The sequence below is a fragment of the Rhamphochromis sp. 'chilingali' genome, assembly GCF_963969265.1.
Source record: "Rhamphochromis sp. 'chilingali' genome assembly, chromosome: 10".
NCBI lineage: Eukaryota > Metazoa > Chordata > Actinopteri > Cichliformes > Cichlidae > Rhamphochromis > Rhamphochromis sp. 'chilingali'.
This window is the reverse complement of record NC_137937.1, coordinates 22,956,130-22,984,051: the sequence shown is the minus strand read 5'-3', so window position 1 is coordinate 22,984,051 and position 27,922 is coordinate 22,956,130. Positions and strand designations below refer to the sequence as shown.

General features: G+C 38.9%; 1 protein-coding gene across 1 annotated transcript; it reads left to right on the top strand.

Annotated features, from left to right (window-relative positions):
- On the top strand, nucleotides 1-27,921 carry egflam (EGF-like, fibronectin type III and laminin G domains). Its single transcript, XM_080893308.1, has 24 exons — nucleotides 1-389; nucleotides 6,087-6,196; nucleotides 10,000-10,086; nucleotides 10,260-10,286; nucleotides 10,528-10,645; nucleotides 10,752-10,887; nucleotides 13,329-13,495; nucleotides 16,787-16,899; nucleotides 17,002-17,249; nucleotides 17,856-18,043; nucleotides 18,216-18,316; nucleotides 18,395-18,495; nucleotides 18,643-18,787; nucleotides 19,594-19,783; nucleotides 20,604-20,729; nucleotides 21,132-21,375; nucleotides 21,469-21,580; nucleotides 22,189-22,305; nucleotides 22,557-22,737; nucleotides 23,230-23,308; nucleotides 23,393-23,536; nucleotides 25,558-25,641; nucleotides 25,966-26,069; nucleotides 26,169-27,921. The coding sequence occupies exons 1-24, from the start codon at nucleotides 284-286 to the stop codon at nucleotides 26,318-26,320; spliced, it is 3,180 nt and encodes a 1,059-aa protein (XP_080749434.1). The 5' UTR covers nucleotides 1-283; the 3' UTR covers nucleotides 26,321-27,921.
- Nucleotide 27,922: the final 1 nt, after the last annotated feature.

Sequence of the window (27,922 nt, the reverse complement as noted above, 5' to 3'; positions counted from 1 at the left end):
GCCTGTCAGAGCACCGTGGCTGCCCGTCCGTCCGCTAATGTGTCCCTCCCACTGATCTTTTGCAGATTGTAATCTTATCAGTGTCAAACCGTAGATGCCCTCTCCTCTCGGACATACCCTGCACGTCTTTGGATGGCGTTCGTCCCCAAAATTTGGATGAAAAACGTTTGTTTTTAAGAAAACTTTTATCAGCGACGGGATTAGCTGCATTTACATGTGCGTTTGAATGTGTGATAAAATGAACATTGGTCACTGGTTTTGAAAATCTCGACCAAAACAAGACATGGAATCTAAGTGCAAACAAAGAAGTCTTTTGTATCTACTTTTCTTTGCAATTTGCATAGCCAACGTTTGCTTTTGTGCAAGAAGATCAAATGCTCGAAGGTCTGGTAAGTTCTGCAGCTAAAACCAGCTCCGACAAGGTGTTACGGTTATAACAATAGCCTAATCATTATTGATTTTATTTTAAGTTGGTCTTTATAGTGAAGCCTTGTGGATGTAATCACAGTATTTGTATGTGCTCATCATGTTTGCTGCACTACACCAGTAACGTTAAGTCTGCTTTAACCTTACACAATTTTATGCAAAGTTTTTTCCATCACACATAATATCTTAGTATTACTTTAATGTCCCTAAGAGACCTATCCCTTTCATATTTTTCCATACTCATAAAAAACCTAGTTTCATTACAAAAGATAAATGTTACTTGAATTTATTATCTGCTATTTAATTTCAAATGACACATGCTTAAGAACAGTGCCTGAAGAGCAAGAAATAAGTAAATATTTATGGTGTGGACTGTAAAACCAGATAAAATGGAAATTTCTCCTCTCAAGGCATACTTTATGATGATAAAAGCTGGCTACAAGTTTTACAGAATATGTCAGCTGGATAGAATGAAAGAAAATGAAATCTTCAGCTTTACTGGAGCAGCCATCATTAAACTTGCCAATGTGTCCTTTGGACAGAAATCCCTGGATGTTGATTTCATGATATGCGCACAGCCTCCACTCCCTCACTCTTTGTCCTTCTTTTTCCTTTCCTTGCTTTGGTCCCCTTTCTTTCCTTTTCTTTTTCTTTCCATCACTTCCTTTTTCTCTCACTGTCACTCTGTCTGACTCTTGTATTTCTCCCGCCCTCACTCTTACGGGCCCACAGGCCACTGCAGACTGACTTTCACATCTGTCTGTCAGCACAATAAACTCACCACAGTTTAGACTGCCAAAAACAGAATGATTTTACTTCTGTCTTCATCACTGCTAGTGACAATTGTACTTGTTTTTGTTCTGAGGTCTTTCAGACCTCATTCTCAGGGAGGGGGGAATGTCAACAGGACTCGGTGTCCACATGAGTCACATCTGTCTTTAATGAAAACACTTAAATTCAAGCTTAAAAATAAAGCAAGGGTCCACAATGAATGACATCCAGGTGGTCTTTCTTTTTCAGGATTTTGACAGTTTTTGCCCCCTCTTAAAATACACATTAGTAACAGAACAAGTGAAAATGTTTGTTTTTTCATTTTCCCCATTTTTTTTTCCAACATCTTCCATCACCTTACACATGCATTAGATTTGATTTGATTTTTTTAGTAATTGGAAAAAGATTTGTGTAATTATCCCTTAGATTTGTTGAAGAGAACCATAAAAGCCTGTGTCTTACTAAAAATGATCTCTGAATGGCTCATACCTGAAAAGAGCTGCATTTCTTCATAATTGGATGATAATCAGAATCAGAATCAGAATCAGAATCAGAATGGGTTTATTGCCAGATGTTGAGGTTTACAACATTAGGAAATTGCTGCGGTGCTTCAGTGCAGACAATAAGAATTAAAGTGCTATGTAGAAAGAAAGATATGTGCATGAGATATACATGAGATATATACATGAGAATAAGAATTATGAGTGCTACGTAGAAAGATATATACATGAGTGCAGGTGGTGATCAGTGCCAAACATGAAATGATGCAGTGACACAGCGTAGGGTCATGTGTTAGTGAGGGAATAGGTGGCTTATTCAGAAAGAAAATATCTGAATATAAGATTTGATAATTGCTGACTGAGTGAGAGTAAATATTATGAAAGCAGCTTTTTGAAAGTGCACTAGATCTTGTAGCACATGAAAAAAAGACTTTATATTCACACATTTGAAACTGAGGAAAGTCACATGTTGCTGTGATGCATGGTACAGTTTGGACTTAAAATAAACAGTGTTAACTTATGCTGGATATGCTGGTTTAACTGTATGCGACAGATGGAAACTTTGATATCGTACACTTACCAGCCAATTTACACTTTGCTAGTACCTGATTGGAGCTTATTGCCTTCAGAATTGGTTTAATTCTTCACTGGATAGATGCATCATGGTATTGGAAACATTCCTCAGAGATTTTGGTCCATATTGGCATGTTATAGCAGTTACTGCAGATTTGTCGACTGCATCCATGATGCAAATCTCCTGATCCACCACATCCCAAAGGTGCTCTACTGGGCTGAGGTCTGGTGACTACGGAGGTAATTTGAGCACACTGAAGTAACTGTCATGATTGAGAAACCAGTTTGAGATGATCTGAGCTTTGTGACTTGGCGTGCTAACCCACTGGAAGCAGCCATAAGAAAATACATCCCATTATGTCTGTGGTCATGAAGGGATGCTGCCACCAGATGGCTAGTTCACCACTGCTACCAGCCAACCAGGCAGGCTGTATCCATGTTTCCATGTTGTTTACACCAGGGGTAGGCAACTCCAGGCCTCAAGTGCCAGTGTCCTGCAGGTTTTAGATGTGTCCTTGATCCAACACAGCTGATTTAAATGGCTAAATTACCTCCTCAACATATGTTGAAGTTCTCCAGAGGACGGTAATGAACTAATCATTTGATTCAGGTGTGTAGACCAAGGGTAACATCTAAAACCTGCTGGACACCGACACTTGAGGCCTGGAGTTGCCTACCCATGGTTTACACCAAATTCTGGCCCTGCCATCCAAATGTAAAAGCAGAAATTGAAACTCATAACACCAAGCAACCAGTTTTCCAAATCTTATATTGACCCATTTTGGTAAGGTCGTGAGAATCAAAGCCGAGTGGGACCTGGTGTGGTCTTCTGCTTCTGTAGACCATCTACTTCAGGCTTGTTCATTGTTCATGTTGTCCATTCAGTCTTGATTGAATCGAGTGGTTATTTAAGTTAGTGTTGCCTTCCTATCAGCTCAAAGCAGTCAGGCCATTCTTCTTCGACTTCTGGTATCAACAAGGGATTTCTACCCAGGGAACTGCTGCACACATAATGTTTTCTCTTTTTTTGTATCATTTTCTGTAAACACTAAAGACGGTTCTGCAGGAAAGAATCCCCGTATATCAACAGTTTTGCAGAAAATTACTTAAAACACATTTCTTCCCCATTCTGATGCTCGTTTTGAACTTCACCATGTCTTCAGGTTGAAAGCAACAGTTTGGCTTTTCAAATGGAAATTTTACTATTATGCATATTCATTAAAAAATATGTTAATAAGAAGCAAGTCTGTTACTTTATCAAGAGACAGTGAGAGTGTGCAGTTTGTAGGCATTGAGGTCTTTAACGTTTGGCCATACTCGAATGTGATCTCCGATATAGATATGATTGATCAATATTTGTTTTGTTAACATTAGTTTCAGAGAGGACCACACGCCAGACACCCATAAATCCTCTTTCACAAGTGGCACAGTAACGATTCGGCCACTTGAACTGCAGAGTGGTTATTTTGGCTAAATCAACTGTCAAGGTTTGTGTGAGTCGGTGCTGAGTGTTTTTAACACAGCTTCTCTGTGCTGAATCAGGCACCTTGAGTAGCCGTGAATGTGCCCAGAGATGAAGACTTACACATGCTGCAGAGCACTTCTGAATGGCATCTTACAGAAAGGCTCTGCAGGTTGCTTCACAGCAAGGTTTTAAATATTAACCGTAATAGTGTTTCATTTTTTTTTTTAAAAAGTCCAAACCTCTATGTGTTTGAAAGGGAAAAAAATCAGGCTAGTGTTGCATGGAAGACAAATAGTAACTGCTATAAACACCATGAGTGTCAGGTGGCTATATCAAGCTTTTCTCGACACACAATTAAGTGCAATAACAGTTTCATAGCAGTTCATTCAAAGGTATTAAAAGTCACATCGATCCATCATGTAGTTTGTTGTAAGTTTTCAGACATACAGTTAATGATTCACAGAGACCCCTCTCTCTATCTCTATCTGAAATCTGTGAGTTCAGCGCACCCATGTGTTTGCTTGGAACACACCCCTGGGGAGAGATAAATGATCAGGGAATTCACCTGACATGTTTCATTATCCACTCAGGTGAAAGAGCAGAGACAAGGGTGCGAGAAAGGAAAAGAGATGACGGAAGAAGAGGGTCGAAGTGGGTAGGAGTAAGGTCATCCTGAGAGGGAGAAAAGGGTAGTCACGGGAAAGAAAATACAGGAACAGTGGAAAAGAGTTTCTACATGGGATTTCAATTTACAGCACTCTGCTTTGCTATATTTATGTTTCTTTGATTTCAGTACCAGTTTATAGCTGTAAAAGCCAGCACAAACTGTCAGTCAGACAGAAAAATTGTGGCTAATATTTTTAATATTTGAGATTTTGAACCAAACGCTCGCATTTCATATTTTTTAATGAGGGAAATCTATCTGCAAGCACACTAAAATACATCATAAAATATTGAGGTGCTGTACAGCAATATTTAGCATTTTTATGGCAAATATTCACTATATACAAATATTTTGACAAAAAAGTGTCCGAATATGAATCTGTAAACATTGCTGTCTTCTCATGCTTCTCCACGTCACGTCACAGGACATTAGAAGCCAGTAGAAGTCCTAATGATCGACAGCTGCGTAGCTGCTCTTTCTTGCTCTTTTAAGAACTTTTCTAAGTACTGTGTTTTAAGGCCATAGCTGAACACTGGGAAGGCAATTACATGCCTTTGTAGTATCTAGAACCATGAAAAAATGACATGTGAAGTCAGAGTCAGTTGATATTATAAGCTAGAAGTGGTCCATTTTTTCACCACTCAAATGCACTCAAGTGGAAAAGAGTGTAATTTCTTTCCAGACTAAATGTTGGGAAATATGTTGCAAGAGACTTTATTTTGTTCAAAACTGGCAGCAAAGCACCAATCCAGAGGTTAGGCAATGGTGCACACTTTGCAAGAAATCCTCTGTATTTTTTTTTCCAAAAAACAAAAACAACAAACAAGTGCTTGAATAGTAACACAGAAAAAACATTTCTGTACCACTTTATTGTTATTATTTTATTATAACAATCCATGAAATCCTGGCTTTTTACCAAGGTCTTCAAGCTTACCTTAATGATTTATTGAAAAAATTATAACAAGCATTGTAATTATGATTCTTAAAAATATGGTGTGCATTGTCAACATGTAGAAAGTACTAAGTAAAGATTTAAAATATCACATTTGAAATCCGCATTACAACATTTTTGTAGACTTGAAGACTGGGAAACAGCCTCAGAACACAACACTGATATTTTGTGGTGAGCATGTTAGCTAAACAGCTAATGATTTAGCAGACACGAAGCAGCATTCATGTTCATCTGAAGTGTTGCTTCTGGCCACAGTGTAACTGTAACTGAAATAGTTACATTTAAGTTTATTGAGTTTTGGTCTATAACAATTCCTGATGAAAATATCTGCCTGATTGGCTGCTAAGCCCATCAAATCACACCTACAGGGAGGGTACTGTACAATAACACACTGATGATGATATTTCTTCATCGATTTGTTTGTTTATACATTTAACAGAAAAGTGAATTTTGGAATTATGCTTAATATGAAAATTTTTATTTCAGCAGCTTTAGGTTTATGTTGTAAATTACATTTCATCACTTACTGAACCGTGCTGATAGCAGGACATCAAGATTCTTTGTAATGAAATCCAAAATAATTCCATAATGTATCTGGTATAACATTATTTAAGTCCAAAACTAGGTGGTCACAGCTTTCTAATACAACCAAACTTGTACTTTCCTCCCTTGTATATCTCCTCTTTCCCTTACTGATTATATCTGTCACTAAGTGTGTCGTCTCTGTTTAACCAGATCGCCTGAGTCCTCCATTAGACATCCAGCTGGAGACAATCAACTGCACTGCCTTCAGTGTACGATGGAAGATGCCCCGGAGACATGTTAGCACCATCACTGGATATAAGGTAATTAGAGACACATAATGTAATTTAACAACTGAAGCAATATTTCAGTTTTTATATTACATTATGTCACTAGGTATGTTGGTAAGGGTTTTTTATTTTATTTTATTTTTTAAATATTCGTATCAGCATTCTTCCTGCTTATAGGTCGGATTCTTCTATCAAGTCCCACATTACAAATATACAGTTTACGCAATTTTAGCATTTGCATTGTACTTTTACTCTGCGGGGAGAGGGGGCAAAAGTTAAACTTCCACCGGTTACACATAATTGTTTTGTAATGCACAACTGCCAGAAAAATATCAGCAATGATGAAAGGAACTGGTGGTAGTGCCAAACCAATAGAGAGGACAGATTTGGAACCAGTTATCAACCTGAAGTACTAATATGGAAGTTTACCTAAATTGATATACTAACATATATTATTGCATAGAATTAGTAATTCTTACACCAAAAGATGGCAAACTACTGAAAAACCAAGGCCTGAGTAACCTGCCTGATCCCAGGCAAAAGATGTGTGTTCTCTGAGCAGCTGAGACGTGGAGGTGTCACTGGTTGAAATCAGTTGTAAAGAACCCCCTTGTGACTAGTTTGCTCCCTAACGGATTGCTGCTGCAGTTGCCAGTAGTTTGCATAGATGATGGCGATTTCCCCTTTATTTTTAGAGATGCAGGAAGACTTGAAGAAAATGCGATGCAAATAGGAAATGGGAAAGATTCTCCTTGTCTTTCCCATAGAGTCACACTGAATTAAAAAAACAACAGCAAAAACCATTCAGATTGTATTCAAGTTCGTTCCTCCAGAAATGAGCCGCCGAATCAAATAAAACTTAAGAAACTGGTCTCACATTATGGATTTAGAGCAATTTCAAATGACTTGGTGGCAGTTATTTCAGGGTATAAATCTTTTGATTTAATATTATTACCTTTATTTCTGGCATTAGAAAATTACTTTTTCCAAGTTATACATTTTTTTATTGAATCTGAAGTTTATAAAATTTGGTTGTTTCTGTATTTTATTTCTATTTTTTGCCTGTATTTAACCAGTGTGTAGATTTGGATGTATATATATATGGATATGTGCTAATAATTTATCCAACTTATGTTTGACTACTGTCCTTCTTGGCCAGGACATGCTATTAATCTCAAAAGTTTATTTTTCCTGGTTAATTAAAGGTTAAATAAAACAACAACAAATAAAAAATAGGGAGTGTAGAAGAAGAGCGTTTCTCGTTTGCGCTGCACTTTTCACAGTTTAACTACGACTTAAAGAGTAGTTTGCAAGTGTTTGTAAAGCAATAGCATGGAAGTTTTGGTGCAGCACCATACACTTCTTTGCAACTGATTTCACACTAACAACCGACAACAACCTGCAGCAACTACTTGCCAATCAGTTGCAGAATACACATTTAGCACCGTAGAAACAAGTGATTCTCCTGGCTTGCATGGCTGCAGCTTTAGACATCAAGTAGATAGCGACAGTCATCACCCTTCAACAGTCACTTGCTACCAGTGGTATCTAGATGGTCACCAACCAGCCTATAGACCATGTGAATGGAGCTTTCACACCCTTGTATCACTTTGTTGTTTTCTAACATCACATCCAATCAGTAGCTAATCAACATGAAATTGTCTTATTTCTAGGACATACATGTTATTTGTAAACTTTATTATTTATAAATTGGGCCAAATAACAACAACTCAAATGCAATCTTGCGCGTTCCTGTCCGTTAATGTCACTAGGTTCAACCGTGTTAGATAGGAGTCACAATTTTATTGGAAAAATGACATACATATGGAAAAGTTCATACATAAAGGGGGAAGCTGTCAGATTAAAGGAAAGGCGTACATGTCTGAATGGGGCAGGAGAAGCAGCTGAAAGACTTTGTTACTTTTTTAATCAGATAGACTACATCTGCACATTTTATCTTTCAGCATAGTCTTAGTGTTTTATTAAACTCTCAGCTGCTTCATTTTGCTCTGTTTGCTCTGCTCCATTAGCATCCAATAGCAAATGATTCTCATGTTCTGCTGAACTTTTGATTTTTAAGAGTAGAAGGTGGTGAATGTTTTTATGAAATGAGTCATACAACAAAGTTGCATCACAAGTTTAGAGTAGCTAGATATTTAATGTTGGTGAAATGAAACATTTTACATATCTTTCATAGCAAAGTCTTAAGCCAGATGTTAGCTACCTTATTTATAAAAATTGAAATCCTGTTATGTTTGATTGGAATATGGATGTTTCATTGTAGAGGACTTCTTTCTAGTTTGAACCATTTTTTATTTTTTGAGTCCAAGTGTCCCAGAAAAAAAATTGTTTAAAACCAAGAGAAGTGGACTTACATAACTCTTTCAAGAGCCCTTTCAAAATGCATAGAAAGGTTTTTCAAACTGGCAAACATAAAGAACAAATTCTCTGATATGTCACAAATCAAATTGTCTCTCTTTTTCCTTTGAAAATTTTTTCCATTTCCTTCTGCACACCACTGGCATGAGTGTCCCCCACTTTCTTTTTTCTGCTTCTAAAGTGCTGTCATCTCACTGCCCACTAAGAGAGCCTTGAGCACTAGATTGATATTTGAAAGTTCTGGTTTTGGGGTGGAACCCTTTCCACGATATGACTTTTTACAGGGACAGTGTAGCTGTGGAAGATGTGGTCACAAATCTTTATTTATTGTCTGCTCCACTCTATACAAGCTGCACTTTAAACACTAAAGTCGGCCTGGCTTCTTTCAGTTTCCGTTCAGTAATGAACAAAAAAAAGTTGCAGGGAAGTTTTAACATAAAATCGACTGACTGCAAATTTTATTTATTATTGAGCGACCAGTACATGCCTGTATCCATGTCCTGTTATATTATATATACATATTATATACATGTTGTTTTATATCATTGTTAAGTAATTTTAGGAAGGAAGTGATATCATTTTATATCACAATATCCAGTTTGTGTTGATTTAAATGAGATTTTAAGGTTGTGAAATTAAAACAATACGCTACTTTTATAAGGCACTGCAGGTGCATCAATACTAAGAGTAGGTCATTCTCAGCCCATTGGTCTGTGCTTGTTGGGGAATACGACATTGTAATATCTGATTTAGATAAAAAAAGGTAATATTTTACATTTTGAGTATGTAAAATGTCATAAAATTACAATGAAACAATGCTGTTATAAGGTGTATATATATATATATATATATATATATATATATATATATATATATATATATATATATATATATATATATATAGATAACTCATATAAAATCTTTCGTTTTAGCCCATTTGTAGATGGTTTCTAGGCAACATGATAACATGGTAACATCTGATGTAGACCTTCAGGGGACTGAGATGTACCTGTGCTGCTTTTTGGTTGCTCAGCTCCTGATAGGAAGTCATCAACAAATAAACAGATAGAGATTCTTTTGTAACACAAGTCATAATTTTAGTTTTTCCTCTCTTTGAATGTGGTATACTCTAAGACAACCCAAACCCTTGCTTCCTTCCTTCTTCCCTTGTTTTTGTTTTGAGTCGCCCATTAGCAATTTGTGGATCAGTATGACTGCGTGTGCTCTGCTTTTGACCATATGTCTTCACTAAGAGGATTAGTCAACTACAGAGCTACCCCATAAACATGCGGGGTGGCCAATTGTTTTAAGTTTACAAACAGTCTTCTCAGTTTCCTCATAAATTTTTTCTAGCGATCCCTCTTTTGACATTGTTGTTGCTATGTCTTTAAAACGGAAAGGCAAAAACCAAAGAAACCAAAAACTCATTTCATTTTATGAATGTTTGTATCATCCAGGTTTTCTACACAGAGATGAAGAATGGCCGTACAGTAGGGACCGCGTCTATAATGGAGGTGCCGCTCAGCTTGGACATGCTGACTACTGTTAGTATCCAAAGATACATTCACCTGTAATAGGCGTTGCATTTTTAGCAGTCACTTGTAGACAATGTGGAATTTGCTTAGAGGAAACCTGAATGGATGTTGCAGTTTGAACTTGTTATTAAAGTCATAACACCGTGATTTTATGCAAACATCTGTTTTTTTCTTTTTCAAAGGGACAATTTGATGGACAAGCAAGCTTTGTAAGTACCGTGCTAGCCACTGCTTTCCACATTATGCATTTTCTCTATAAAATTATACGCTTCTCCTGCTTTATTGTCACGACTGACATTTATTTGTGAACCTGATATTATTTCCGCTCTGATGCTGAGAAAATCCCTAATTAATAATGTCATCCCTGCTTTCTTTTCTTCTATTTCATCCCTCTCTCTTTCTAATCATCCTCGCCTTGCTTCTTAACGGTTTCCTACATTCACCTTCTAGGATGTGGACATCAGTAACCTGAAGGTGAACACTAACTACAGAGTCAGTGTTGGAGCATATGGCTGGGCAGGGGAGGGAAGACCCAGCATGCCCAGAGACATCGGCACTGCTTCACAGGGTAAGAATATGTGAGTAGACGGAGATCATTTTACAGTCGATGCCAGTAGCTTTACAGTAATTCGTTTACACCATTCGCTGACTACAGTTTTTTCCCCTGGCATTAGAAATGTGCATGCCCCCTTCACCCCCCTCCAAGCCCACTGTCATGGCCGTATCCGACACAGAGCTGGCGCTATCGTGGCAGCAAGGCGAGAGCGATGGAAGCGCACCTGTTCTTCACTTCCTGGTGGCTTACATCAGGTCAGTCAGAACTGACCGGTTTCATCACTGCTGACTTGATGTTAATACATAGGACACACGCAACAGCACAAACACCAGTCAACTCTTTTACATCAACACAACACCAGAGCTGGTTTGGAGCTAGTTCTGGCTTGCTCGCTTTTGAAAACCAGCCAATTTTTTCTGACAGTTTTGAGAGCTGAACATTACATAAAATAAAAATAGTGGCAAACGGACTGTGCAAACTGCATCCTCCATAACATCAGCAGTTCCAACTTTAGGAATAGTAATTTTACGGTGCTGTACAGCTGTCGACTTCAGCACTAGAAGGTCTTTTTTGAGTGGAATTGGTGCAAAAACAATTTATGCAAGCACTTAAAAATCAGCTCACATATGCACTTAACAAGTTAAGACTGAGTGTTGTCATCATGGAGGAAAATAGCAGACCTAAAAGAACAGTTCTGCAAAATCTTCTTATTTTCCATTTTGCTAGGAGTGTTAGAAGATCAACTTGACTTTCATGTCTATAAACCAAATGTGAAATGTGTTTTTGATTTTCAGGTACACCAGCAATGACAAACCCTGTTGCGCTGATATCTAACATTTAGCCAGGCACTTTCCCTGCTACCCAGCTGTATGCTTTTACTTCACACCAGTTACATGAAGTTATCTTACAACACCTCAGGGTGTCCACCCTAAAGTTAAAAAACACTGCTTAAAAGGTTCAAAACATAGCTACCACAACCTCTCATTCTTTCCCCGTGTGTTTTATCCTTCTATGGGCTGAAATGTAAAAACGGCAGCTTCTGATTGCAGATTTAATTAATCAGATACCTTGAGTTGATTTTGAAAGAGTCACTGCCACTACAGTGCTGCAAAGCAACCTGAAGTGATTCTCAGTAAAATCAAATTTTGTTGCTTGCACTTGTTTTTTTAGGACAGTGGTTTCCCCAGCTTTCAGTTTTTTTGATTTGCTTCCTGAAGTTGCTCAACTCCTCAGCCCTCAGTCTTTTGAGGCTCTCAACAAGGAACAAGCAGACGCTGGACACAGGACAACATCTGTACACTTTTTAAAATAGTAAATAATTGGACTATGTTTTCATTATTAGAAGTTATTAACTTCTAGAAATAGATCAATAATATACACTGTTAATCAGTAACAGTTTTGAAAGCTAGCAGAGTGCTAATAATGCACTATCTTAAAAGAAACCATATTTCAAACAAAATTCAGTTGGTTTGCATTAACGGATGTAGAGATCTGCACCTACTCAGATTCAAATAACTAAACAGGGCACACACAGCTCTCTTTCACAGTGACTTTCATGAGGCTTTTCCTGTCTGTTCAGTGTAAGCTTTTGTGTTTTGACATAAGGGTCAGTTGTGACATGTGAAAGAATGAGTTTCATTCTTTGTTTAGTAATGTTCAGGCACACGCACACACACGCACGCACACATAGAGGCACTCAGATAAAGAACCTCCCATGTCTAGACAAGTGTTCTTCCAAAAAAGTTGAGGTCAGAAATAATTTGTCTCGAATTGTCTGATGATTTGCCAGATATTTTTTTTCCTGTGAAATATCAGATGGTATTTAAAAGACATGTTTAAAAGCAAGTCATAAAAGAAAGAAGAGTTTAAAAGCTATAAAAGGAAGCAAACTTTAAAAAACACAGCAGTGTCGCCCTTCATGGTGCAGAATTAACACCCCGCGAATGAGCAAAGAGAGGAGAGATGGGCGGGCTGAAAAACACTTACTGTGAGCAAGCAGACAAGAATAAGTGTCTGTGTTTGCATGCGGGGAGATTTTCAACACAGAAGGATCATCTCAGAAGCAAATCTTTCTCCCCCCTTACATCAAACGAGGCCTCACTGAAGAGAGTGGAAGCTGCTGTTGAAGATGCCTCTGTTCAAGAGAGAGTTATGGCCCCAGGCTGCCTGAGTCAGGCAAAGAAAGGAAGCTGGAGATTAAGGAAAAGTTCAGGACTTCATTGTTTTAGTTTTTTCATGACTTTTACGATAATCAAAAATGTTGTAATGTAAGGATGTCCAGAGTGGTAGTACAACAAGAACAAAAACAACAATGAAACAAATAATCAGTTAAATAATCTCTTTTTTTATTCTTTGGAAACTCTTTTTACAACTTTAGTTATTCAGATTCAATCTTGACACTGTACTCCATGCCGCTGCTTATAGATGTTTTTTTTCATTAGGGGCAACACAATCAAGTGGAAGATTACATCACAGTTTTGACCCCTCACAAAAACATACTGTCATTCTAAAAACAATTACTTTGGAGAGATTTTGAGTGTAATCACCATTTTTTTCATTGATTTCTAAAAGACAAAATAACTGAGGAGTAAAAAAAAAAAAGATAATTGATGTCTTCGAAACTATCAAACATCAAATGTGTGTCAAATTAATCTTCTTATATTTGTATCTTTATGCCTGTCTTTTCTTTTCTCAGGCCTGAAATGGACACAGAGTGGACATACATTCGTGAGCCCATTGAGACTAACTCCATGGTTCTGAAAGGGTTACTTCCAGAAACAGAGTACCAGTTTGTTGTCAGGGCGGTCAACAAACACGGAGTTAGCCCACCCAGTCCTATCAACAATCCCGTGCGCACGCTCGGTAAGGCCGAATGTTGATATCTGAGCCAGAGTTTTATGTCGTGGTGGCCAAGCGCCCTCATTACTCTTTTTAAAACCACATTTTGAAACAAGCTCTCTTTCAGTATAGTTTAAACAATACACCCACGCTAAATAAAACAGACTGTGCATACTATTGCATTACCAAACTAATCCTCATGATTTACAAAACACCCCAGTGTTCCTGTGGAGTCAGTGAAATTCTCTCAGCGGTGTGCAGCAATAGTAAATCATGTAACAAAGGACCAAAACATTACAGATGACTGTTAAACACATTATTATTAACATACTCTATCTCCTGACCAACGGTGCGTGAGTCTACGGATCTGAATGAAACTGGCCAATATATTATATTCGCAAATATTTTTCAAATCTCTTAAAAATTTAGCTTTTTTTTGTTTGTAGCTTTTTTTTTGGAGGCCAAAACCTCCTCAAACCTCATGTGACGTAAAAATGATTTACCTCTGGTAAGGCTTTGGCATGGAAACACTGTGTGCAGGTTGAATGTAGGACAGCACCTGGCAGTGTGTCAGTGGGTATTGTGACCAAAGCCTTGGATAATGGAGATACGCCGCAACAAAGTCATTTACATTACTATTTTTGATGTAGCCTCCTGCTGGGGGCAAGATAGGGTTGGGGGGATGGAAGGAGCTGATTGATATTAAAACGCACACGCATTCATACAGGTGTGTATGTGCTAGACACACAAAAATGTGCAATAATAATGTCAAACGTATCGAGGATGAATTCACCTAGAGATTAATGGGCATAGCGTTACGCTTGTATGGGTGAGTGTGAGCTGCAGTCCATGTCGGGCTTCAGCTTTTTACATCTATAACTACTGAAATTAAACAGCCATGTAAACACAATCACATTATCCAGGTTTCTCTTCTGTGACCTGCGGGCGACACCGCTTCCAACGCTGTGTTAGCTGTCTGATTGTTGTAAACTGCTCTGATTGAAACAAGAGCCTTAAGTCCTCAGAGAGACAGTGCAGGAGCGGCAGACAGGGAGACAGATTCAGTTAAAAAGACATTGTTAAGAATGATGCGAAGGAAAGTTACACGAACACCATGCTGTGGGTGAATTGCAGAGGCAGACCGACAGAAATTGCGGGTCTAGAGAAGCGTGGCTTCTCAGCAGGGGATAAAAGCGGGTTACGTCCGAGTCTCATCAGACAGGATTAAGGATGGGATGCCAGACCCCTTCTCTGCCCATGCACATGCCTAATGGATGCACACACACATGCACACAATGCACCACTGCTCCAGTGAGCAGAAGGCGTGGGCTTGACTGACTGACATACTTTTTTTGCCGCTCTTTCTGCAGCAGTTCTTGTTTGTGTGGTCAGAGTGGTTAGAAACAGGGTGGTATGGTTTGAGGGGGACTGTTACACAACAGCAGATTAGTTTGATGAGAGGTTTTTTTGGGCATCCCCCCTGCCTCTGTGCCAGCACTTGCTATTCAGTGGATTTAATGTCATTAGGCTGTGCTAATCACAGTTTAAATCTTGGCACTGTTTCACACTTAAAAGTCAAGTTTTCTTTCTGTTTAGTTTCGTGAACGATATAGTCAATAAATTATATATATATATATATATATATATATATATATTTTTTTTTTTTTTTTCAATTGTGCATAATCACTCCACAGCAATACACAAAGGTTTATGATTTTATCCCTCAGATTCCAGCATTTTCTACATTTACACAGTTAAGAGGAATGAGGGGGGAGAAGGGCAAGAAGAAGGGGGAGCAGTGGTTATGTAAGCTAAGATTAAGCTTTCTCAGAGTAAGAGGGATGGGTGTGTGTGTGTGTGTGTGCTATGTTGAACATGCACATATTGTTTTTGTTTGCTTTTCCATTCTAGTGTGTACAAAAGACATCATGAAGCTCTATACGAATATAAAAATGCATATTGATTATCTTAAAAGCTGATTTATATTCCACCTCAAGTTTACATGTATTTTATTGCTATTGTGAAATAAATTTGTAACAATTCCCAGGTTTTATTGGAATCCAGGTATTTACTGTCTGGCTTTGTCTTTGCACACTGTGAGCTTCTTATGGCAGACTTCTGAACGGAGGAGACACTTTTCAGTATGTGGTGCAGCAGCCTCGGTACAGACTAACAGGTAGACTTACTGGGCTAGCATCAGCTGGATTACTATTGTCACCATTATCATCATCATAATATGAGAAGTATGATCACATTTGCCCCTTTGTCACAGTCATAACCAAAGACCAGAGCTTCTTCTGCCGTGAAACCGCCGTTATTGTTTGTCATTTTGATCTTATTCACTGTTGCTACCAACTAACTGTACCATCACTGTCATACATGGGAAAGAGACTGCAAATATACATATTTATTATTTTATTTTATTTTATTTTTTTTATGACGGGACAGTAGAGCAAACAGGAGAAGATGGACAGAGAGTGAAATAAAACCCAGGCACCTGAAGTTGCCTTTAAGGCTATTTGTTGCTCAACCCACTGAGCTAAATAGGCACCCCTGGATCCTGCAAATATATAATGAAAGAAACCACTGGTGGCCCTCTGTGTTCATGCAAAATGACTGACACATTTTATAATGGAGACTCAGTGATTTTATGAACACCAACTTGCCGTATTCAAAAAGAAGCCAATGAAAGAGCAAAATGGAGAACGTGTTTATAACAAATAATAAAAAAAGCGAAAAGAAATGAAAAATATTCACTTTCATATGCTTCTTTTTCATTGCATATAAAGAAAAAGATTTCAAGCATTTCTTTTTGAAATTTTTATTACATGGTTTATAGCTCATGAAAGTCAGAAAATCTATGTCAATGAGCACAAAATGGAAAGTCAAGCAGTGATTGTGGTTGGACTGAACTAGGCCAAGAGATGCATTGTATTTATTATACTTTACTAATAATGGATGGATTACCGTCCATAACTATCAGAATAAAAGCAGAAAAATGCTTTAAACTGTGTCTGAGTCTAGAATATATTTCATTTCACTTTCTCATATTACTGATGGAAAATATTGAGCTTTTCTCCAAGAGTCAAATTATCTGTTGTACAAAAAATAAAGATTGAAGTTGAGCTTTACTGTATATTTGCAATCCCGCTTTCATGTCTTCAGCTTTTCCAGCTCATTGATTCTCTGACCTGCGTTCACTGCATGGAATTCATGATTTGTGTTTTACCTAATAACCTGTTGTTGTCCTTTTGTACTCATTGCTCTCTTTTGTAATAATTATCAAGTCATATTCCTCTGTGGTGTCTGTAACAGGTGCATCAGATGTTGGCAGCGGTGATTATGGGAGTTACATCACAGATCCTCGGGTCAAAGATGAAGATGGCTTTGACATTGATGACTCTGATTATGATATCTTCATTGAAGAGGTGTGTTTTTTACAGTCCAGAGCTAAACTGCAACCCTATTTTCTGTTGGATTATCACTCACTTCACTTTTTTTTCGCTGATTTTTTCTCTTTTCTCTCCTAGTTGAAGCCATTTCCGGGTATAAGTCAGGACAACAGGAAGTCCCAACTGCGTTCACACTCTGGTCCCCCATCTGGTCGAAATGTTGTTTACCGTATGAACACCATGACTCCTCCAAATGTTACAGCTGCACCAGTTTCCACCACCACATCATCCATCTTTTCAGAGTTTACAGATCTGCTTTTCCCAGTCACTTCACAGCCCAGTAGCACTCTTGAGACCAAAACTACTGCCCCACTCACCCCTACCAGGTAAGACTGATGTTAAAATGATTATTTAATTTAATATCTGTTTTCCATCAAGGATTTTTTTTGCAATTTCTTGTTGTTGATGAGATTTCAAAACCTTTTAAAGGCAAAATTAGCCACTTATAGATTGTTCCTCGTGAACAGAAAATAAATCTTTTACTGCTCTTATGCTCACAGTTTTTCTCCTTAGTCTGTGATTGTGATTATTATATTTCCATCTCTCCTGGCTTTCTGCTTTCCCCCCTTACTAGCTACCTAGAACACGTCTTTTTGTGCTCTTATACTTAATTATTTGATAAAGATAGCGAATGGAGCAGTGAAATGTCACACATGTCTGGTTGTGATGTACTGTATGTCATTATCTGCAGCTATATATGGTGGCTTGGCCCCTGTTCTGTTGATTTTGGGTGAGCACTTTGGGCTTTTTGCTGTTTGTTCCTTTCCTTCAAGCAAAAAAGGAACAATTTACAATCAAATGCCACCTTTAGAAGACATACCTGATGAAGGTGTAAATACACGACAAAACATTGCCTCTTAGGTTACTGTAACCCCAACTAGCAACAGATTACTAAAGTTCCTTATCTTTCTTTCTCTTTTTATCCTCCAAAGCATCCCTTTGTCGACCACCACTTCTACTACGACCACGTCCCCCTGGAAAGGCGAGGTACCTCGTGTGTACGACCTGAGCTGTGATGATACTGTGTGTCCGCCCGACAGCTTCTGTCTCACTGATTACGAAAGCGGTGGTTCGCGCTGCCACTGCAACCTTGGACGAAGAGGGGACACGTGCTCTGAGGGTAAGAAAGATTTCTGAATCTCTTTTTTTTAAAACATTTTATGTCAGCTGTGCTCTGATAGTGTAGTGGCTATTTTGTCAAGGTTGCAAGAAGTGGCCCTTTCTTCTTCCAACCCATGGGTGCTCTTACTTCTCATTTGTCATGATTTTTCTTTTCATTTGTCCTCCTTCAGCGTTATCAGTGAAGTTTCCCAGATTCCATGGCCACTCTCACATGACCTTTGAACCCTTAAAAAACTCTTATCAAACCTTTCAGATTACTTTGGAGTTTAAGGTAAGATATCACGTTTCATATCTTTTTTTTTTCTATCAGTGATTAAAATAGATTTCAGACGGTTTCTCTTTGGTGCAGGCAGACTCTGAGGATGGGTTGCTGCTGTACTGTGGAGAGAATGAACATGGCCGTGGAGACTTTACTTCTTTGGCTTTGGTTCGGGGGAAGCTTCATTACAGGTGAGGAACATGTCAGAATAACATTAGCTATCATGTACTGTTTATCAAAAGAAATAAATGTGCACTGTAGGGTGCATAAGATTTAGAGATGGGATTTTTCCTTGTCTGTAGCTATGATGCTTACCTGCTAGATTCTTGTCTCTGCAGGTTTAACTGTGGTACAGGAGCAGCTCAGATAGTCAGTGAGAGCCGCATTGTTCTCGGTCAGTGGCACACAGTAACTGTCTTCAGAGATGGCATGAGTGGCTGGCTCCGTATGGACAACGACACACCCATATCCGGACGATCACAGGTTATAATACAAAGAAAATGAAAAATGTCAAATTGTTTTTTTGTTTTTTAAAAACATATTTTAAGTTAAACAGTGATTTAAAGCATACTGATACAAGATGTCTCATCAGTCAGGTGTAATGCTACAGTCAGTCAGTGGCTGGAGACTGCAACTCTACTAAAATTAGTGCAGTTGTGTGCAGTGAACTTGCAGTCTTGTTGTCTTTGCAATGGTTGCTTTGAAGACAGGGACCAGGTCTGCAACCTTTTGCAGTCAGTTGTTAAGTGATTTTGGTGTATAGAGACGGCGATCAGTCTGCTCAGTCGGCTATCGAATGGGATCAAGTCGGCTATTACACGCACTCTGTTTGTGTTTTCCATCTAGATGCACAGAAACTCAAATTAACTGCTTGCATTCTTGGTAAATTGGATGGTAAATTGACACAAGTGCTCTGCAGGTTTGCTTTTATATAGAAATATAACCAAAATACAACCAGTTTGGAGACAGTTGAGTCCACCATTGCAAAGAGACTTGCCCCAGATGAGTTGCAGTCATTAGCACAGACTGACTAATGTTGATTGCAACATGTTGGCAATATGTCCGAGTCAAACTCCTACCAGGCAACCTGTAAAGTCACCGTGCGAATAAAAGTGATTGCCCAGAGGTTTAAAGGTGCTACACTTTCATCATCTGGATAACCAGTTGGTTCCTGTAACTACTTGCACCAAAACTGTTGGTGCATATTGTCAAATATTGTCTTACAAGGGGTCAGACTATCCTTAAAATATAAATAAAGAGGTTTTAATTTCTTCATCTTGTCCTCTTAGGGTCAGTATAGTAAGATCACCTTCCGCTCCCCATTGCATGTCGGTGGATCTCCAAGCGCTTACTGGCTGGTCAAAGCGACAGGGACAAATCGTGGCTTTGTTGGCTGCATGCAGAGTCTGACTATCAACAATAAGGCTACAGACATCAGGCCATGGCCCCTGGGCAGTGCTCTGAGTGGAGCTGATATAGGTAAGGAAGCACACAGGATGTGAGAGAATTTGAGTGATGAATGTTATTTTAATGTGGCCGCTGCCAGTGGCACCTGGCTCTTATCCATATTACCCACAGTGCACTAGGTCTCCTGAAGTTTTGGTGCTCGGTTGAGTAGCTGAACAGTAATTCTAGAGTTTGGCTGTTTGGTTTTCATGCATACAGTAAATAACTATAATCATTAGTGGGCATAATTTGAATATGGATGACAGTGTTTATTCATCACACCACCCGGTGTTAGTGTTATTTCACTTTGCTTAAAAGAAAAAATGAAAGCAGACCATGTCGTGGTGTATAATGAGAGCATTAAAATATCTGACATTATCAAAAAAGACAAATCCAGTGATATAAGAAAGGAATTGTTGCCATTTTAGATAATTTTCTGTCACAGCGACAGACAAAAATAGCTTTTTAATAACAGGGTTTTAGCCAATATGTCACTGAAGCAAGAAGCAGATTGTTTTTGGCAAATTATGGAACACAAAGGACTTTTTCACAACATGATTTTATGAATGAGGTAAGAATATTAAATAAATTTTGCAAGAAATTAAAAATCACTGAAAGTTTTTTTTATTTATAAATATACCCCATTCATACAAAACAAGCAAGCAAACAAAAAAAAAAAAACCTCATATATTTTGATTGTGCGTGTTGTGTGAGTGTTGTACTCCTGCTCACTTTTCTGTAGTTGGAGCAGGACTGTTTATAGGAACAATGCAGTCATGGAAACTGTATTTATGTTGTAAGTGTGTACAAACATATGCAGAGTACATATGCTGGCTTTGTCCTAATGTACCAGGTGAGTGCAGTGACAATGTGTGTGACCTGGTCAGCTGTGCCAATGGCGGAGTCTGCTTTGCAAATCGTGCTGATGGCTACATCTGTCTGTGCCCACTTGGCTTCAGAGGAGCACTTTGTGAAGAGAGTGAGTCAACCATTTCCCCTTTTTCCCCCCCTCACACCTGCAAAAGCGCGCACATAAGCATCCAGTTTACAAGGAGAGTTTTGAACAGCTGTGAAAAAAGGAAAAATAAAATCCCTGCCGTTTCTTCTTACCTGCTGACTTCCACGTATTGTCACATAAACCTTTCAAGGTAATTACTCAGCAGTTGAAGAAAATGCCAAGAAAATCGATTGAAGTAAGAAATATTTCTCATATGGCGGTAGAAGGATTGATTGCATGTCAGATCACCTTTCACACAAAATAGCCTTTCACTTTTTCCTCTCCTTGATATATCTCTTCCTACAATCTCATTGTGTTGTTAGCAACTGTTTTCCTCTTCTTTACATTTACTTATTTTCTTGTGTCTTTTCTCCTTTTCCTCAGGTTTCTCACTGTCCTCGCCGCTCTTCAATGAAACAGTGTTTTCATATGCCGTCATCCCATGGCCTCAGTCCTCACAGAGTTACCTGTCCTTCACTGAGTTTGAGGTGACGTTTCAGCCGTCAGCCCCTGATGGAGTGCTGCTGTACAGTGATGACGCAGGGAGCGGGGACTTCCTTGCTATAAACCTGGTGGACAGATATGTAGAGTTCAGATTTGACTGTGGCTCTGGAGGAGCTGTCATAAGGTGCTGGATAGAGCCAAGTTTCGAATCTTCTTTTCACATTGGTTTTACATTATCTAACTAGATTTACTAAATGTGTGTTACTGTGTGTTTCAGGAGTGAGGAGCAGATCAGTTTGGACTCATGGCATGAGCTAAGAGTATCACGTACAGCAAAGAGTGGTATCCTCCAGGTGGACAGCCAAAGACCTATGGAGGGGATTGCTGAGGTACATTAAAGTCCATTAGAACCATCTGCAAAAACTATGTTATGTTATTATTAGAAAATAAATATATTTATAGAAAATATACTTCACAAAAAACTCAACTTTATAGTTTAACGGGAGAAAGAATCAAACCACAAGATACTAGAAGCAAGTATAAGTACGAGGTCTTTATAGTCAGGGTAGACTTCATACATGAGAGGCAAGTGACAAGTGGCCAAAAATGCACACAGCTGGTGGGAAACTAACCAGATACAATAAGTAAAACTGACTGAAATACACAGAATTGGGGAATTTCAAAATAAAACAGGAATTAATGACATTAGAAACCTCAATGCATGATACGCACACACCTTATTAGTCTCTAAAGCATGTTTAAGTGACATTTGTATTAGAACAATCACCTGTCAAAGTCAACTCTTGAATGTGCAACACTTAATCACCTTTTAGCCGTGGTTTGGTTCTTAAACTCCTGAGAAAAATATCAGGCTCTTTTTGACCAAGCGAAACACATCCAGAGTTATAGATTTTTAAAACATGTATTTATTTAAGCGGACGTGCGGATGAATGGTTTGACATGACTCACCTGTTTCTCTGCTGTATTTATGTTTCAGGGAGCTTTCACTCAGATCAACTGCAGCTCACCTCTCTATATTGGCGGCGTGCCAGAGTACGATAAAACCAAGCGGACAGCAGGTGTAATAAAACCCTTCACTGGCATTATTCAGAAGGTGATTGCTTTTTTTAGATATGCCAACATCAGTGATCTGCAACACAGTTATATTTGCTAGATTGTTACTCAGTCATTTCCAATCCATCAAGAGTGACACAGCAGCATTACATTATATATGATGTATACTGCGTACAATCTCCAAGCTACTGTGGCAGGTGTCTGATTTTAGTTTGGTTTTTTTTTTTTTACAGTCGCGCTCTTTCATTTTGTCCTTTTCCTCTCTGTGCTCTTTTCTTTTCACCCCCTCAGCTAATACTCAATGATCGCACCATCCCTATAACAACTGCAACTGCTGGTGGAGTTAATGTAGCCAATTCTGCACACCCATGTGTGAAAAGTCCATGTGCCAATGGAGGATCCTGCAGGCCAAAGTGGGATGAATATGAGTGTGACTGCCCTCTAGGGTACGACGGCAGGCATTGCCAGAAAGGTCTGTTGCATGTGGAATTGTTCTCATCGACAGATGAACTCGGTTGATGTGCAATTTGGTGCACGTCACAGAAATCAGCAGGCTGTTCACACGGTGCTAAGAATAAAATATGCTGATGTTTTTACATGCTACATGAAATATTTTGTGCTTAGTTTTATTTTTTATAATGCTTTCTGTTTTAAATCCACCAATATGACAGTTTTTTCTCAAGGAAACTTAGTCCCTTAAGTTTACTTTTTCTCTTTAATGCTTTCATGGAACAGAGTGTGGGAATTACTGTTTGAACAGTAAGTCTTCTTCTCTGATCTCAAAAAGTAGATATTTTTTAAATTTTCTTTCCTTGTTTGGAAAACACGTAAGATTTCTTTCCCTTCACACATTTTCCACCGCAGGATCAGATTTGGTCTTTTCTCTTAGCTGTAGACATAAGTTGACACGTGCTGATGCTGCCACCTTGTGATGATATGAAAGGAGTTCTTGTTCTCTTCCCAGCTGTTACTGAAGCCATAGAGATTCCACAGTTCATCGGAAGAAGTTACCTGACCTATGACAACAGAGATATCCTTAAAAGGTTGGTGGGGAAATTCCTGTGTGTGTGTGTGTTTTTTTTAATTTCTAGCTTTTTCATGAAGTGCATTCTACAATCTTTCTACAGAGTATCTGGGTCCAGATCCAGCCTTTTCATGCGCTTTAAGAGCACAGCTAAAGACGGATTGTTGCTCTGGCGAGGAGACAGTCCAATGAGACCCAACAGTGACTTCCTCTCTATGGGTCTTCAAGATGGCGCTCTCATCTTCAGGTATTTATCACTGTAAAACATGAACGGCACTATAAAAACAGTAAAATATGTTATGATGTCTTATAATTCTTAATCAAATGTAACTGGATTGTAAAGAAATGTTTTTAGTTAAAGTGTAAATTCTAGATGCCATGTGTTTGCCCTTTCTGTGTTCTCGCGCTGGGCAAAAAACGTCATAAAACACAAATGGAAAAAAAAAATTGTGCACAAGAAGGACAGTAATAATCGAGTATGACTGCCGATGCCATCAAGGGGTAGTGAGCTACAGTGGGGCAAAAAAGTATTTAGTCAGCCACCGATTGTGCAAGTTCCCCCACTTAAAATGATGACAGAGGTCAGTAATTTGCACCAGAGGTACACTTCAACTGTGAGAGACAGAATGTGAAAAAAAAAATCCATGAATTCACATGGTAGGATTTGTAAAGAATTTATTCGTAAATTAGGGTGGAAAATAAGTATTTGGTCACCTCAAACAAGGAAAATCTCTGGCTCTCACAGACCTGTAACGTCTTCTGTAAGAAGCGTTTCTGTCCCCCACTCGTTACCTGTATGAATGGCACCTGTTTGAACTCATCATCTGTATAAAAGACACCTGTCCACAGCCTCAAACAGTCAGACTCCAAACTCCGCCATGGCCAAGACCAAAGAGCTTTCGAAGGACACCAGGAAAAGTATTGTAGACCTGCACCAGACTGGGAAGAGTGAATCTACAATAGGCAAGCAGCTTGGTGTGAAAAAATCAACTGTGGGAGCAATCATCAGAAAATGGAAGACATACAAGACCACTGATAATCTCCCTCGATCTGGGGCTCCACGCAAGATCTCATCCCGTGGGGTCAAAATGATCATGAGAACGGTGAGCAAAGATCCCAGAACCACACGGGGGGACCTGGTGAATGACCTGCAGAGAGCTGGGACCAAAGTAACAAAGGTCACCATCAGTAACACACTACAACGGCAGGGAATCAAATCCCGCAGTGCCAGACGTGTTCCGCTGCTGAAGCCAGTGCACGTCCAGGCCCGTCTGAAGTTTGCCAGAGAGCACATGGATGATACAGCAGAGGATTGGGAGAATGTCATGTGGTCAGATGAAACCAAAGTAGAACTTTTTGGTATAAACTCAACTCGTCGTGTTTGGAGGAAGAAGAATACTGAGTTGCATCCCAAGAACACCATACCTACTGTGAAGCATGGGGGTGGAAACCTCATGCTATGGGGCTGTTTTTCTGCCAAGGGGACAGGACGACTGATCCGTGTTAAGGACAGAATGAATGGGGCCATGTATCGTGAGATTTTGAGCCAAAACCTCCTTCCATCAGTGAGAACTTTGAAGATGAAACGAGGCTGGGTCTTCCAACATGACAATGATCCAAAACACACCGCCTGGGCAACAAAGGAGTGGCTCCGTAAGAAGCATTTGAAAGTCCTGGAGTGGCCTAGCCAGTCTCCAGACCTCAACCCCATAGAAAATCTGTGGCGGGAGTTGAAAGTCCGTGTTGCTCGGCGACAGCCCCAAAACATCACTGCTCTCGAGAAGATCTGCATGGAGGAATGGGCCAAAATACCAGCTACTGTGTGTGCAAACCTGGTAAAGACCTATAGTAAACGTTTGACCTCTGTTATTGCCAACAAAGGTTATGTTACAAAGTATTGAGTTGTATTTTTGTTATTGACCAAATACTTATTTTCCACCCTGATTTACGAATAAATTCTTTACAAATCCTACCATGTGGATTCATGGATTTTTTTTCACATTCTGTCTCTCACAGTTGAAGTGTACCTCTGGTGCAAATTACTGACCTCTGTCATCATTTTAAGTGGGGGAACTTGCACAATCGGTGGCTGACTAAATACTTTTTTGCCCCACTGTACGTGCTCAGCAGAGGTAGAGCTAAAAACAAAAAAAAGGTCTGTGTGAGGACCATGATAACTAAGAGAATCAGGATTAATCAGGCTTGTACCATAAAAATGTAATTCCACTGCAGTCTGCTGTACGTGTATGCATTTCCATGTTGTTGTAGTTACAACCTGGGCAGTGGTGTAGCCAACATTGTCATCAACGGGACCTTTAGCGATGGAAAGTGGCACAGAGTCAAAGCTGTGAGGTAAGCTCATGAAATCCTGTCAAGTGGATATCCAGTATGTTGATCACATTCCACTGTGGCTCTTTACTTTAAATTGCCTCTCTTAGCCTTTATAATAACATATTGCATTATAGCCTTATTATACCATTTATAAACCAACAGATCCGGTAGAAGTAGCAGTTGTAGGTCATTCTTTACAGTCTTTTGCTACCGCAAATCACCTTTCAATCCCTGTGTTAAATATAAAATCTAAGGTCAATATTTTATTTTTATATATAACAAAAATGTTATGCACAAATTAAAAGTTCAGTTTCTCAGTTTGACTAACTGATTTACTGTATTCAGGGATGGCCAGTCAGGAAAGCTGACTGTAGATGACTACGGGGCAAAGACAGGCAGGGCGCCTGGTAAAATGAGACAACTTAATATCAATGGACCCTTATATGTTGGTAAGTGAAACCTCAAATCTCTAAACCCGTAAAATGATAAAGATTAAGAGATCATTTTCACATCTGTATGTTTGCGCTCTCTCTGTTCTTCGTCTTAAGGTGGCATGAAGGAGATAGCGCTTCACACAAACAGACAGTACATTGGAGGCTTGGTGGGCTGCGTGTCCCACTTCACACTGTCCACGGACTATCACTTAGCGCTGGTGGAGGACGCTGCTGACGGCAAGAACATCAATACCTGTTCCAACTAGTGAATGACTTCGGCAGATTGAGATTAAGATAAGATTTTCCAACCGAATCATCTGATTTGTCATCTTAAAGCTCACTTACCAGCAACAAATCAGTAAAAACTTAAATTATAATATGTGGTTGTGTTTTTGTTTTTGTACCAATTCAGATCTGATGACCCTGAGAGGATTTTTAGAAAGCACAAGTACTTTGTGAAAAGAGGGAGAAAAAAGCAAAGTGTTATGTTTGATGAGGATCTTTAAAAAAAAACAACCCTTTGAAGGACTTTTTCATTGGATGACTCTATTTGTATCTTTATTTCTTTTCTTTTTTTCTACTGTAAATCCTTATTTGATTGCTGGAAGAACCAAGTGATCCAAGGGATCAAAAGTCATCATGAACCTGACCTAGAACAGCGAGCAGAGATAAACTTCTTTTAGAGGATTTTGGTTTTGGTTCTAGGGGATTTCTGTTGTCTTTGTTGTTGTGGCATTTGTATTCTTGTTCGTGATGTCTTATCAGTCTGTAGACAGATATTTTCTAAAATCTGATGGATGTCAGTTTTTAACAACGTTTCTAGTTTTGGAGGGTAAATACGTCAGCTACACAAAATGTTGGTTTTAACTTTCTTCTTTTAGTTCACTTGGTCTTTCATTTTGATCTCCCAGACGTTAGTAACATGAAAGTCTAACGTTGATATGGTGAGGCAGATCAAATCCTCAGTAAATTATGTGTGACATACTGTTGCTGTCATCTGACACAAACCACAGTGCTGTGGACATCAGCCTTTGAATTGTTGCTTGTAACTCTTGATTATATTATCAAAATGATTGATCTCCTTATTCTTCATGCCTGAACTTTATCCTTTAAAAGGGGCATTCTGGGAATACTCCATTTGCATCTTATGATCTATTCTTGTGATGGTCACTCCCACAAAACCAAGACACTGTTGTCAAAAAACACTGGTTTTCCCACGAGAGATATCCCCTTGTTTCAAAGAAAGTCTGTGATTCTAATCCTGGCGTTATGAAAAGTGTTTCAAAAGAAGCAAAACTAATGAAATCACCATGTGACTGTGAATGTCAGCGGCATCAGCTGACTTCAGCCTCAGAATAATTACAATAGTTTGACTGTACAGAACATGTAGTATGTACCGGCTGACTTTAAAAGCTAAATAACCATAGATCGTTGAAAAATATTAATGTGTATGATCCCGGATGCTGTGTCTAAATGTCCATTTAAAGCTTTAACTTTAAATTGATGCTGCCGTACTAGTCAGATAGTGAGGGCAGGAAATGTAAAATCAGTCTTTAGGCCTGACCTGTGCATAGCCAAAATGAGAGAAGTAAGACGGACATTGCGAATGAATGTGCACACAAAGAAAACGTACTACTCAAGCCTTAATGTCTCCCTAATTATGTACTCCTGAAAATGAAAGCAGACAATTAAGTGCATCAAAGAGGTGTGTCAAGAGGTCATCCTTTGTTATGTGACTAGAAACTGATTGTTGGCGCTTTGGAAAGTATGCTTATTCGGGCTTGTAGACTTGTCCTATTACAAGATGATGAATTACGTAAAGTAAGCCTGTATATGTTTTGGTATATTGTGACACCCTCTAAATAAAG